Source organism: Pan troglodytes, chromosome 18, assembly GCF_028858775.2.
Source record: "Pan troglodytes isolate AG18354 chromosome 18, NHGRI_mPanTro3-v2.0_pri, whole genome shotgun sequence".
NCBI classification, from domain to species: Eukaryota; Metazoa; Chordata; class Mammalia; order Primates; family Hominidae; genus Pan; species Pan troglodytes.
This window is the reverse complement of record NC_072416.2, coordinates 7,513,131-7,525,741: the sequence shown is the minus strand read 5'-3', so window position 1 is coordinate 7,525,741 and position 12,611 is coordinate 7,513,131. Positions and strand designations below refer to the sequence as shown.

Here is a 12,611-nt window from a genome sequence, read left to right as displayed (position 1 = left end):
CAGAGGGTCCTTACTTCCACCTGGCACCAGTTCACCAGGGTTACCTCGGCTGGCTTCCATACGAGTGGCTCTCCCCTTATCCAAGTAGCACCCTGGTCATGTCTGAAGCGGGTCTACAGTAGGAACAATGCCAGGTCAAAGCTGAGACACCATGAGACTTCCCATGCCAGAATTCCAGGAGGCGTACCCAAGAATCGCAGGCTCGGGATAGGGTGAGGCAGAGGCACTCAATGCAAAGGTACCAACGCGGGGCACCTGAGCCCTCTTCTCAGGTGCTACCAGAGCAGCCTCAAGCCTGAGGCTTTTAGAGGTTCCCTATTTCAGAAGGTGCTAAGGGGAGCGCCGACCACATGCCTGCTGTGCTCCCACAAATCTGTTCTGATGGAGTTTTCACACTTGGACAGATTTAAAGCTGCTCCTCTCAAAGTCTTGCACTGTGGCCTCTGGCTGCTACCTGGATTTTCCCTTTAATGGAAACAAAGTTTAGAGAGCCTTCTGTTAAGCAATCATATCTGAAAGTGGAGCAGCTTGCATTCCAAGACCTTGCTGTACCCAATTAGCCCTTGGAGAAGATGCACCATTACCTTCCCTTTTTTTTTTTTTTTTAACTGAAGAGAAAAAAACAAGCCGAGGGTTAGGAACTCCTCCACCGCACACAAAAGCGCACCACCCTGCCCCCCGCAACTTTCCCTGTGATCACACAGGCTGAGGCTGACCTGGCGGCAGCTCCAAGTGGGGACCAGAGGAAACCCCAAGAGTAGAAGTGCGTGTCACCCTGAGTACTGACAAAGCACAGCCTCAAAGGACAAACCAAAACAACAGCAGCAACAAGGCAAAGACACCAAGACCCTTGGCAGCGGCAAAGCACCTAGGGGTGGAGAGGGCAAAGGCACACGGTGCGCGTGGCACACTGACCGTCGGGTGATTACCTGGCAGACTCTGCGGGATATGGGTGGGCACCGCAGCGTGTGGGAGAGGCGCTGCATGGGGCGGGCTGGAGTGCAAGCCAGCCAGAAGACCTGAGAGAAAACAGGAGGGGAGAAAAGAACAAAACACACACATTGAAGACAGGAACAGGAAAGCAGCTCCAGCAGCCAAAAGCCCCCGATAACCTGCCAGGCCAGTCTGGGCACCACACCCAAAGGGGCAGTGGGGGCTTGGCACAGTTCCCGGAGATGTTCCCCACAGTCACACACCAGACTCAAACACAGGAACCAGAGTACACAACAGCAGGACCCCTGGCCACAATCTAGAGGTTCCTGAGTGACCAGAGGCAGCAAAGAAGCACTTACTGTGGCCAAGACCATGGTGGAAGGACCCGGGGGCAGGGCCTGTGACGATGGCATCCTTGGAGACCCCTGCTTTGGCAGAGGAGTCAGCGCTGAAGGAGAGCACGTGGACAGGAATAGGGACAGGGGTTATAATTCCCAAGGAGTTCGAGCTCATGGCCCCAGACAGCTTTGGGCTGCTGGATTTGTAGGGTGAAGCCATCAAAGAGGAGCCGGCCAGCAGCACAGTCCCACTCGCTCCTTTCTAGGGAAGAAACACAGCAAGCGGTAAGAACTCCAGTCCTGTTCGTGGCTCACTCACACCAAACCTGGCAACACAAAGGATCCTCCTTGTGTGTCCACAAAGGAGGACATACACATCCATGTCAGATGGCCCTGGGAGGCACCCTCCGACCCTGCAGCCCCAAAGACAGGACCCAGGACAGTCTTTATGAACCAACATGGAATGGATTCCAGGGAACATAATTTTTTTAAAAGGATATTAAATATGTCTCCTACAGAGGTTGCAGTGAGCTGTGATCGCGCTACTGCAGTCCAGCCTAGGTGACAGAGCCAGACTCTGTCTCAAAAAAAAAAAGCCTCCTTTGTGAAGGGAAAAATGTAATATAGATATCCATAAATGTTCATGTATATTTATATGTGTATATATATTTATATACATACACACACACACATACATATATACCTTTATTTATATTTATTAATCTTTTGTTTAAAAAGAGGAAAATAAACCAGAAACTAAAGAGCTTAGTTAGTTACCTTACAGAGGTGGTGGGTGCAGGAAAGGAGGTGAGACCTCCAACAGACCTTTCTATGGTTTTGTCTTTGCAACCACTTCATTTATATATTAGAAAAAGAGGCCGGGTGCAGTGGCTCACACCTGTAATCCCAGCACTTTGGGAGGCCGAGGCGGGCAGATCACGAGGTCAGGAGATCGAGACTATCCTGGCTAACATGGTGAAACTCCATCTCTACTAAAAACACAAAAAATTAGCTGGGCGTGGTGGCGGGCGCCTGTAGTCCCAGCTACTCGAGAAGCTGAGGCAGGAGAATGGCGTGAACCCGGGAGGTGGAGCTTGTACTGAGCCGAGATAGCGCCACTGCACTCCAGCCTAGGTGAAAGAGCAAGACTTCGTCTCAAAAAAAAAAAAAAAAGAAAAAAAGAAAAAAAAAATGCTCACTCCCTCTTTCCGAACCTGCTGTGATTACACACAAGCGAGATGCATTAATTATTGGACTCTGTCCTTCAAAAACCAACAGAATCACTCTTAGAAGGTCCTGCTATTCCTGGTCCATGAACACCTCCACATGACTCAACTGATAGAAGACAGCATTTCCAGCCCCCTTGTTTAGAGAGATGGAGAGGCAAGGGGTCACGGAAGGCAAGTGCTGTTGCTCATTCTGTGCCACACAGACTCAGCCTCCGAAGAGGCATGGTGCCGGCCATCCTTTAGCTCCCTCTGCCCTCCTCAGAAGAAGCTTTAGGCCATCCTGGGCTTCCTGTCACCAGAAAAGTGAATACCTAGGAACAGGGAGCCCAGTCTCCCTTCCTACGTCTGAGCCCACTGTTCCTACCTGACCTGTGGTTTTAGATCTCACTCTCCACCCGGGGCAAGGCAAGCAACCTCATCCCCAAGGCCCCTGTGAGTGGGGCAAGGCAGGCTGCTATGACAGATACTCACTGACAAGGAGGTAGACGATGTCACACTACTAACTGCAGAGGGCTTTAGGGATGGCGAGGTCAGCAACTTTGCCACTCCCTGGGTCCCACCACTGGAATCTCCGTTTGGACCGCCTGGAGGGGCTACCAGGGTCAACTTCTGGGAAACAGGCATTTTTTTCCCTGCTGAACTTGGGATGGGTCGGCTGGTGGCCTGTCCCACGGAGGGAGGCTGTATGCCAGGGACCAGGCTCCCAGAAACAGAACTCTGGACTGGTGTTCCTCCCGAGGAAGAGCTGCCAGAAGAAACCCCATGTTTGGAGATGGAGCTGGCAAAGGGATTATTCTTGTAAGATGAGCCTGCAGAGCTGACTGAATGTGGCTTTGCTGGATGGCTCAGGGCAGAAGAGGACGAGGCTGGGGTCTTGTGAGAGCTGCTGCTGGAGGCTGACAGGCCTCCTGAGGTGGCTGGTGCAGAGGGATGGAAGCCCTGGCCTTTGGCCGCTGTCTTCACTAACTGCAGGAGGGAACGATGACACTGTGTGGGAGAAGCCTTTGGGCCTTGGAGCTTATTGGCAAATGGAGATGGGGGCGTGAAGTTTTTCTGCTGCTGAGTGCCGGCATGAAAGACTTTGACCTGGGGGCCAGGCACAGAAACTGCCACTTGGGGCCCGTGAGACGTCCGTGGCAAGCTGTGGTGCTTAGCTTTGGACTGATGTACTTCTGGCAGGCCCTTATTGAGGGGAGCCTGGCAGGACAGCTCTTTGTAGCCAGAACTCTCTGGTTTTTTCTCCTGAGAGGACTGCCCCAGTGCCAGAGCCTGTTCTGCCAGAAAATTGAGGGGTGACTGCAGAGAGCTAGCTGGTGGTGGAGCAGAAGGACTAGGCTTCGCAAAGTTCCTTTTTTCTTCTGTACATAAAACGCCTCCAACTTTTTCTGCAGGTGCTTTTGAGGGTGCAGGCAGTGTGAATTCAGAGTTCCCAGCTGCTCTGCTATTCAATGCAGCCAATTCCTTGGACACGGCTTCCACCGAGGAGGCTGGATTGCGGATCAAGTCTTCATCCAATGAGTCCTCCAGGTTGACAGGAGGAGGGTTAGCAAGGCCGCCCGAAGCCTGGGATGGGAGCTCCCTGCTCGAGGCCCCAATACTCAGGCCTCCTGTTTGGTGATCTGAGGGCAAAGCAATGGGGCCACCAATCTGTCCTGATGGGACAGAAACCTTTTTATCAGGCTTCGAAGACGATTCCTAAAGGAAAACAGAAATGTTGATGTTTAGAAAGGTCCAAAGATGCCAACATTGGCCTGTTGTGAGGATACAAACATGTGAACTCGAGTCAAAAAAACTGGGCCTTCCTGTATAATTACAAAACAACCGGTGGGATAGAGCAGGAGCTGTGCCCGCCTTGACTTTAGATGCCATGACTTCATCACCCCTGGTGAGTATCTGGTTGGCCAGGGCTGGGTTTACCCCGGCATGCCTCGTTGCTAAGTACAAACAAGCCGCCAGGAGAAATTTTCTTCTGTTTTGAAAAGTGTTAAGACTCTCGTGAAGAGATACTCTGCCTACTGGCATTCCCACCGTCTCAGCGCACTCCTAGCTGCAATCAGACCAAGGCATGGCATGAGAATTGCCTTAAAGCAGCTATTTTTCCCTTCTTGATTTTTCCCAGCACCCATCTCTTCAGACTGGGTTCAAAGAAGAGTGAGCTTTTCATGGGAACAGGAATGGGGTCTAATCCTTCACTCCTGCATCCCTGGTGCTTAATACAGTGTGTCTGGGACATTGTGGGAGCTCAACAGATACTTAGGAGTAAATGATTTGCACATCTCATTCTCACGGTCTGCTTAGGGATGGCTAAGGGCACCACACTAAGAACTGGGAAAAATGTTGATAAACAGCAATTTTTACTACATTGAGAGGTTTCTGCAACATCTAAGGTAATTTTCACAGTGTCTATTCTCCAGCCACTATATTGCCCTCCATTTCTGCCTGGTAGCTCAGCAAAGTCGCCTTTTCTTTCTGCTGTGGCTCCAAGCTAAACTGCACTTGGCTAGAGTGTATTTCTTCCATACAAAGATCACAGTGTAACACGTTCACACCTTCAGGGACTACTGACTCCTCATAGGGCTGCCAAGAAGATCCCACTTAATCCCACATGAACCCCAGGAACTGGGCCAGCTGGGTACTGTTTGTAGAACCAAGGCTAGAGGGGGGTTAAGTGGCTTGGGTCTCTGTCCTGTTATGACTTCAAGAATGTCATCCTGAGCAGCTGTCCCCAGACGAGCAAAGATCAATGAGCTTCCACAGCACTTGACTGTTTCCAGAGCATAGTTGTAGGGAGATGGGCATAGCTGACATGTGACCCGAGCAAACTGACTCACCTTCACCTTGATTTTAGAAGGGGCCATAACTTTCTTCTTGGCCCTGTTCAAAGGAATGAGCACAGAAAAGTTTAGAGAATATCCAGAGGAGACCAAAAACAACACTTGTCCCGAGATGTGAAAATACCAAGACACTCACAGGATTGAAGTCAGGTGCCCATGGCCTCGTCTGCTCTCCTTAAACAGAGTTCTGAAAGACACAGAACACCAGGCATCTGTACATGCCCCAGAAAGCTGGGACTCTGCTTCCAGAACTTTGCTAGTGTCCCTGGTCCTCAGTAGCTATCCCTCATTAAATGTCAACTGGCCAGGCGCAGTGGCTCACGCCTGTAATCCCAGCAGTTTTGGAGGCCAAGGCAGGTGGATCACCTGAGGTCAGGAGTTCGAGACCAGCCTGGCCAACATGGTGAAACCCCGTCTCTACTAAAAATACTAAAATTAGCCAGGCGTGGTGGCGCACGCCTGTAATCCCAGCTACTCGGGAGGCTGAGGCAGGAGATTCGCTCAAACCGGGGAGGCGGAGGTTGCAGTGAGCCGAGATCGTGCCATTGCACTCCAGTCTGGGCAACAGAGTGAGACTTTGTCCCCGCCCTCCCACCATGCCCCCCACCCCCCCCACACACACAAAAAAGGTCAATGGACTGGGGAGCCAAATTCCTGGTGAGAGGATCTGAATGGGACACACTGGCTGCCCAAAGGCTGAGTCTGGCCTTTACCAAGAAAATGTATGGCTCTGCCTCAAACCAATCATGGTGATGCTTCCCTAAAGGGCACAGCACTTTCCTTATTGCCTATTCCCTCCATTCCAGGAATAAAATGTGGAGTGACCCAGCATGTCTTTGTCCAGAGAAACTCAACAAAAACGTTCTTCATATGAGTCCAGCCTACGTAGAGAGGACAGCAATTTCAAAGGTTCCAAGATCTATCCGCACAACAGATGATTCGGGTCCAATCAAGAAAATCACTCCAGCTAACTTTCTCTGTCCCATGTATGACACAAATACTTCATTCACAGGAAGTGACTTCGTACAAGGTAGCCTCTGAGACGGAAGCCTGGCACTTAGTTCCAATAAGGAGTCAGCCCTGCTACCTGCAAATGACATTTCTTCAGGAACATCAGGAAAGACCCAAGATGAACCCATCTCTCAAATGCTCATAGCAGCCTGTATGTTAAAACAGGAAGTGTGGCCGGGTGTGGTGGCTCACACCTGTAATCCCAGCACTTAGGGAGGCCAAGGTGGGCAGATCACAAGGTCAGGAGATTGAGACCGTCCTGGCTAACATGGTGAAACCCCATTTCTACTAAAAATACAAAAAATTAGCCGGGCATGGTGGCAGGCACCTGTAGTCCCAGCTACTCGGGAGGTTGAGGCAGGAGAACGGCGTGAACCTGGGAGGTGGAGCTTGCAGTGAGCTGAGATCACACCACTGCACTCCAGCCCAGGCGACAGAGCGAGACTCCATCTCAAAAAAAAAAAAAAAAAAAAAAAAAGGAAAGTGCATATTGAGATGGGAGGCCAAACATCAACTGAAGTGGGACAAAAAATGACAAAAACAAAACCCTGCAGGCAACTTCCCTTCCTCCAGGGAAGATCCAGAAGACCCTTTCCCAGCTACCTGCATGTCCCCCAGTTACTCAGGTGAGATCAGAGTTGAGGCAGCTAGACAGTGACTCCCTGTGGGCAAGGATCCTGTTGGCCTGGCACAAAAGCAGTGTTCAAACGTGTCTTGACTGCACAGATGCCCATCTCAGCACACGGCCCTCACCTGGCCTGCATCCAGCCTTTGGGCCAGAGGGGCTTGACTTCCGCATCCAGAAAGCCCTTCACACAGTCCTCCCAAGCCTGGGCTTTGTTGTTCCTCTCCAGGTCCTGGCTCTCCAGTTTGATCTTCACCACCTGGCACAGTAGCTCCCTGAGAAGGAGGCAGAAATCAGAAACTCCAAACTACTTCAGATGCTGCTCCAAGGTTCCAATCATGTGCTTTCAGCAGCCCTGATGAAAGTAAATGAGCCTAACCTTTGTCAGCAATAGGGGACGTACTCAGACACTGCCCCACCAACCCTCCAAAGAGGCCAAGTCCCAGTGTGGGCACACCTGATCTCATCATTCCATTGGAACTTCTTCCGAGGTCCCATTATCCTCCTGCCCCCTTTTTCTTCATCTTCTTCCTCATCCGAACAAATCCGGTCCCTCTGCTCCTTGTCTTTCTCCTCTTCCAGCATCCTAAGGGGTGAACAGAATTACATGGGGCCCCAAGGTGCTCCTGCCCACCGCCTCTCCCCTCACCCTCTGCACTACTGGGACTTCACAGAGAAGGAGATAAGGCCAAAGAAGAGCCAAGAGGCTCCTTGGGAAACGGCAGTACACACCGAGAAACGGGAGGGGAAGAGGCAAGACGGGAGGGTCGCACCTGCAAGCGCCAGGACAAACTTACTTGGCAACCTTTGCCTGCGTGTGTGCCTGGCATTCGTCCTGGTACTTGGCCATCTGCTCTGGCATCGCCCTGCCAATGGCTTCCTTGAGCTTCTGGAGAGGCTCCTTCAGACGGCCCCCCTGCGAAGAGCGGGACAAAATTCAAGGCAGGTTTACACATCGCTCTTACGCTCAGGACGCATGACGGGGTGATCACAAGGAGGCAGTGGGGCAGCAGACGCATCATTGCTTAAGACTCAGTCACCCCTCCGCCAGGACCCCAAAGCCAAAGGGCTTCACTCTAGAGTCACCCACCTGTTCATAGAGGTGAAGTTTCCGAGCACGCTTGAGCAGGGCATCCTTGCTGCAGGGCAGGAATGACGCAAGATAGGCATACACCCCAGAGCGGACCTGACTGCTCAGCTCCCGAGTCTGCGCCTCTATGCTGAAGAACAAAACACAGTCACCACCGGCTGCAGCTCGCTGCAACTCCTGTCTTCATCAGCTCACCGTACGTGGAGAGAAAAGCTAGGAGCCAAAGGCAGTCAGACCCTGTCTTGTTGGTCACACAATGTAACTGAATGCCCAGGGAAATACATCCTCAGCAATCAACAAACAACAACAACTCCCAAGCCTGATGAACATGGCTAGGTAATGAGGGCCAAGGCTCTTAGGTCACAATACCAGGAAAACGGAGCCCAGGAGAACAAGCTCTGAAGCACTAAATTTCATAGAGAAAACATGAAAGCTTTCAAAGTGGAAAATCATGAGTTACTTGGGGTTGAAAGGAAACACTTCCCGGCAGCATTTCTTTTTTTTCCCCCAGTCCCCAGTTTTATCAACCATTATGAGGTCAGGGAAAGCCTCACCCCTCCAGTTTCTCCACCTAGATAAGCAAAAAAATATTTCTCTTCAATGCCTTGAGCTGTCCATATTTGGCGCGCTCAAGCAGGTTCCTTGTTGACACAATCCTATCGTCCGCACCAATGCTCAGGTGCTCTCTGCAGCTCACACTTCCTGACCCAAGGGGACAATCCAGGTCCTGGCCAGGCGAGGCCATGTGGTAGAACACCCACATTTTGACAACTGTTCTTACACACACAAACTCCTCAGCTGTTGAGCAACAAGCTTCCCCTGCCACAAACTGCAACCAGGAGAAAAGCGGCAACACTGCAGGCCAGGCCACAAGGATTCACTTTTCCCAGTCTGGATTTACAAATGTTTGCTCTTCTGCTTTTTAACCCGATTCACACAGCGTGGTGTCTCAGAGGCTCAGGCGTGTGGGAACAGCATTAGGGATGATGCACGTGGCACTAGGAACAGGAGTGCCAGCAAGGGGAACAGCCAGGGACACCAAGCAACACCCAAGGCAGAGCAGGCCCGAGGCCACCAGGCTGTCTCTCATTCTTCAGGATTCTCAGAGACAGTCAGGCAACACCTTCTCTCTCTCCTCGTCTCATACCTGCCAAGAAATCCTCTTCTATAACAGGCCATGATTATCATATGTTAGTAATGCCTGCTGCCTAAGATCAGGGAGGTCTATCGCTTCTGGAGACAAGTACTTGGTGTCCCTGTTGTGTTTTGATTTTTAAAAGAAAAATAACAATGAAACCATGTTAATCCAATTCTTCTTTTATCTCCTTGGTGGTCACCTTTATGCAGTTCAATTGTACTCCCATTGTCCCCTAGCTGGCTTGCTCCAAGCTCAGTAATAGCAGAAACAGACAGACAGACAGACAGACAGACAGACGATACTCACTCTAATAGGATTCCATTAATATCCTGGGTGAAGAACTTCTGTCTGCTCTCCCCCTCAGCAGCTCTGGCAGCCTGGTGCACAGCAGATAGTAACAGCCGTTAGTGCACTTTCCCCACACGTCCCTTACGCTCACCCACAGGCACAGGAGTCATCGCTCCATAAAGAGCACCTGTCAATACAGTCACACCGCCACCTTTCCAACTCCAACCTAGTCCCGGGTTAAGTTCGCCTGCGATCCATATTCTCTTTTCAAATGCTGCTGCAGCATCTGTGGGCTGCCAGTTCTTCCTGGGACTTAAAACAGTCACAGACAAGAAAATCAGAGTCAAAGCCATCACAATGCACTTAGCCAGAGGCCAATAAGGCCAACTAACCCCTGCGCCCATACACCATCAACTACACCATTAGTTGGAATTTCCATGTATCTACAGTACAAAAATATTCAAGAACTTCAACCAGCCTATAGGATTTAAAGGCCTTTTTATCTACAAAAATAATAATAATGTGTAGCTCTAGCACTTAAGGACATTAAAACTCTTTGACAATTCCTAATCTACTTATGGTATACCACGAGCTCTCTATTAGCCAGACCATGTGAATAACTAACCCACCATATTACCTATTAACACCAGATTATAGGAGTTTCAGTACAGTCTTAGTTTGCTTTCGAAAAGAACACAGTTAACACACACCCTGGATGGCAAGCTCAAGAGACCCCTGAAGCAACCACGGCAGGCAGCCACGACACAGCGGAAACACAAAAAAGCAGACCCTGTGGAAGTCTGCATCAGGGTTCTCACACTTGGTTGCATATTGGAATTCCCTGGGCAGCTTGGAGCCACTCAGGCCACTCAAATCACAGTCTCTGGAAAGGAGATTCAGGAATGCGCACTCTCTTAAAAGTGGCCCAAGTACTCTTTCAAAGCAACCCTGGGAACACTGATGTGCAAAAAGGGCTGGGAACCATTCCTCTCAACCCAAGAGCTGCTGGTCTGAAGGCTTTGGGTGAAATAAAATTTCTGAAATCAGACACGATATACAGTAACGACAGCAAACAAGGGTGATAAGGTGACTATCTAGAATGAAGGGATCAACCCCTCTGAAACTGCAGACACTGCTAACCCCTCACCATCATCTCCCCCACTCACCTTCCTCTCACTGCATCCTCTGGGGCCCCTTCCAACCACTCTAACTGCTCCATCTGCCTCCTCCACCAGCTCCTTTCCATAGGCGGACCCCAGGATTCTCACTAGAACCCACTTCTCCCAATAACTTCTTTCCCCCTCAGGGCTTCAAAATAACACAGACAATTGTACACTCAAATCTAAACTAAGCCCTAAATCCTCTCATCTAAGCTCTGGGCCAGAATTTCCAGTTATCTCTGAGAAATTTCCCAATTACAGTCAACGCCTGGTATAGGCAGGGGATTGGTTACAGGACCCCCGTATATACCAAAATCCAACTGCACAGTCAGCCCTGAGGAACCTGCCTATACAAAAAGTTAGCCCTCTATACACAGATTTAGCATCCCTCAAATCAACCCACATTTGGTTAGAAAACATCTGCGTGTAAGTGGATCCACGCAGTTCAGCCCTGTGTTGTTCAAGGGTCAACTGCACTTCTGTGGATGGATGACCCTCTGGTTTGCAAACTCAACTTACACCAGACCCACTGGCTTCTGCTCTTCCCCTGTGTTCCCCACTTCTAATAATTGCACTCCAACCTTAAGACCGCCACTCCCTTCTTCAGAACCCTTCAGCAGCTCTTTCCAAGCCTGGTATCAAACCCAAACTCCTTCACATGGCATTTGGGGTCCTCCACGATCTGGCCCAGCCATCCACCAACTCGCCCATCTTCAGCTCTGCTCCCTGCCTTCTCTTAGGGCATCTTCCCCAGGAGGCTGGCGAAGCCTGTTGCCTCCAGTCTGCTTCCTATATGCCCCCCAAGAGCCTCTCTTTTACCCCTTAAGTCGGGCTATCTGGCCGTCCAGACATCACAAAGCTTACTTCATTCTGCTCTGTACTACAGTCCATTGTCTGCATATCTATCGGGTCCATTTATGTAACGAGCTCATGAAAGACAAGAATGGAACCTTGGCCCAGCACGGTGGCTCACACCTGTAATCCTAACACATTGGGAGGCCAAGGTGGGCAGAACACACGAGCTCAGGAGTTTCAGACCAGCTTGGGCACATGATGAGACCCTGTCTCTACTAAAAATACAAAAAAAAGCTGGGCATGGTGGTGCATGCCTGTGGTCCCAACTACTCTGGAGGCTGAGGTGGGAGGATCACTTGAGCCGTGGGCGTGGAGGTTGCAGTGAGGCAAGATCGTGCCACTGCACTCCAGCCTGGGTGACAGAGCAAGACCCTGTCTTAAAAAATAATAATAAAATAAAATATAGAACTGAGTCTTATTCATCAATATATTTCCCATGGCTGCCTGTCACGTAATATTTACTAAATGTTGACTGAGTGAATGAATCAACAAATGAAGATACTACTGTAAAACGGCACGCCACAGGAAGAAAAGCTTAACACCAAACCACCAAAACTAAGTCGGAAGAAAATGCGCAAAACTCAAGCTTCTACAGATCTCTTGGCTAGGGGAAAGCCCAGAGGGGTGAAATCCACAGACGAATAATGGAAAAAAAGGGCATGACTTTTCACCCAGCCATGTGCCAATTTCTTACACTCTTGGAAACATTCAGAATTCTACCTTGGCACTTGGAAGGTACTAGAATTATATTAGTCTGGGAAAAAATAAAACTGAACTTTTTTTGCTTAAGCTTACACTGCTAGTTTTAAGATCCAGAAGCACCCTTACATTAATTCAAACTAATTAACATGTATTTCACATGCCACACTTTCAGACCCATCTACAGCTTAAACTTCCAATCAGATTTTATCTTATTATTATTTTTTTTTATTTTAGTTTAGTTTTTGAGACGGAGTCTTGTTCTGTTGCCCAGGCTGGAGTGCAATGGCGTGATCTCAGCTCACTGCAACCTCCACCTCCCGGGTTCAAGTGATTCTCCTGCCTCAGCCTCCTGAGTAGCTGGGATTACAGGCACCCACCACCACGTTCGGCTAATTTTTTGTATTTTTA

The 12,611-nt window shown here is 49.9% G+C and overlaps 1 protein-coding gene across 6 annotated transcripts in view; it reads right to left on the bottom strand.

The window, feature by feature from the left end:
* The window catches only part of UBN1 (ubinuclein 1), a 34,747-nt gene that overhangs the window by 3,940 nt on the left and 18,196 nt on the right, over positions 1 to 12,611 (bottom strand). For 2 of the 6 annotated variants that reach the window (XM_001169928.8, XM_009430237.5), the window contains exons 8-17: positions 9,505 to 9,575; positions 8,061 to 8,190; positions 7,768 to 7,886; positions 7,428 to 7,556; positions 7,099 to 7,245; positions 5,471 to 5,521; positions 5,332 to 5,374; positions 2,972 to 4,195; positions 1,293 to 1,533; positions 930 to 1,019 (exon numbers count right to left, since the gene is read on the bottom strand). In XM_001169928.8, the coding sequence (XP_001169928.1) occupies positions 930 to 1,019; positions 1,293 to 1,533; positions 2,972 to 4,195; positions 5,332 to 5,374; positions 5,471 to 5,521; positions 7,099 to 7,245; positions 7,428 to 7,556; positions 7,768 to 7,886; positions 8,061 to 8,190; positions 9,505 to 9,575 (2,245 nt within the window). The remainder of the gene's footprint in view (positions 1 to 929; positions 1,020 to 1,292; positions 1,534 to 2,971; positions 4,196 to 5,331; positions 5,375 to 5,470; positions 5,522 to 7,098; positions 7,246 to 7,427; positions 7,557 to 7,767; positions 7,887 to 8,060; positions 8,191 to 9,504; positions 9,576 to 12,611) is intronic. The other 4 variants (XM_063796595.1, XM_003952786.6, XM_009430239.5 and 1 more) reach the window with 3 other exon arrangements.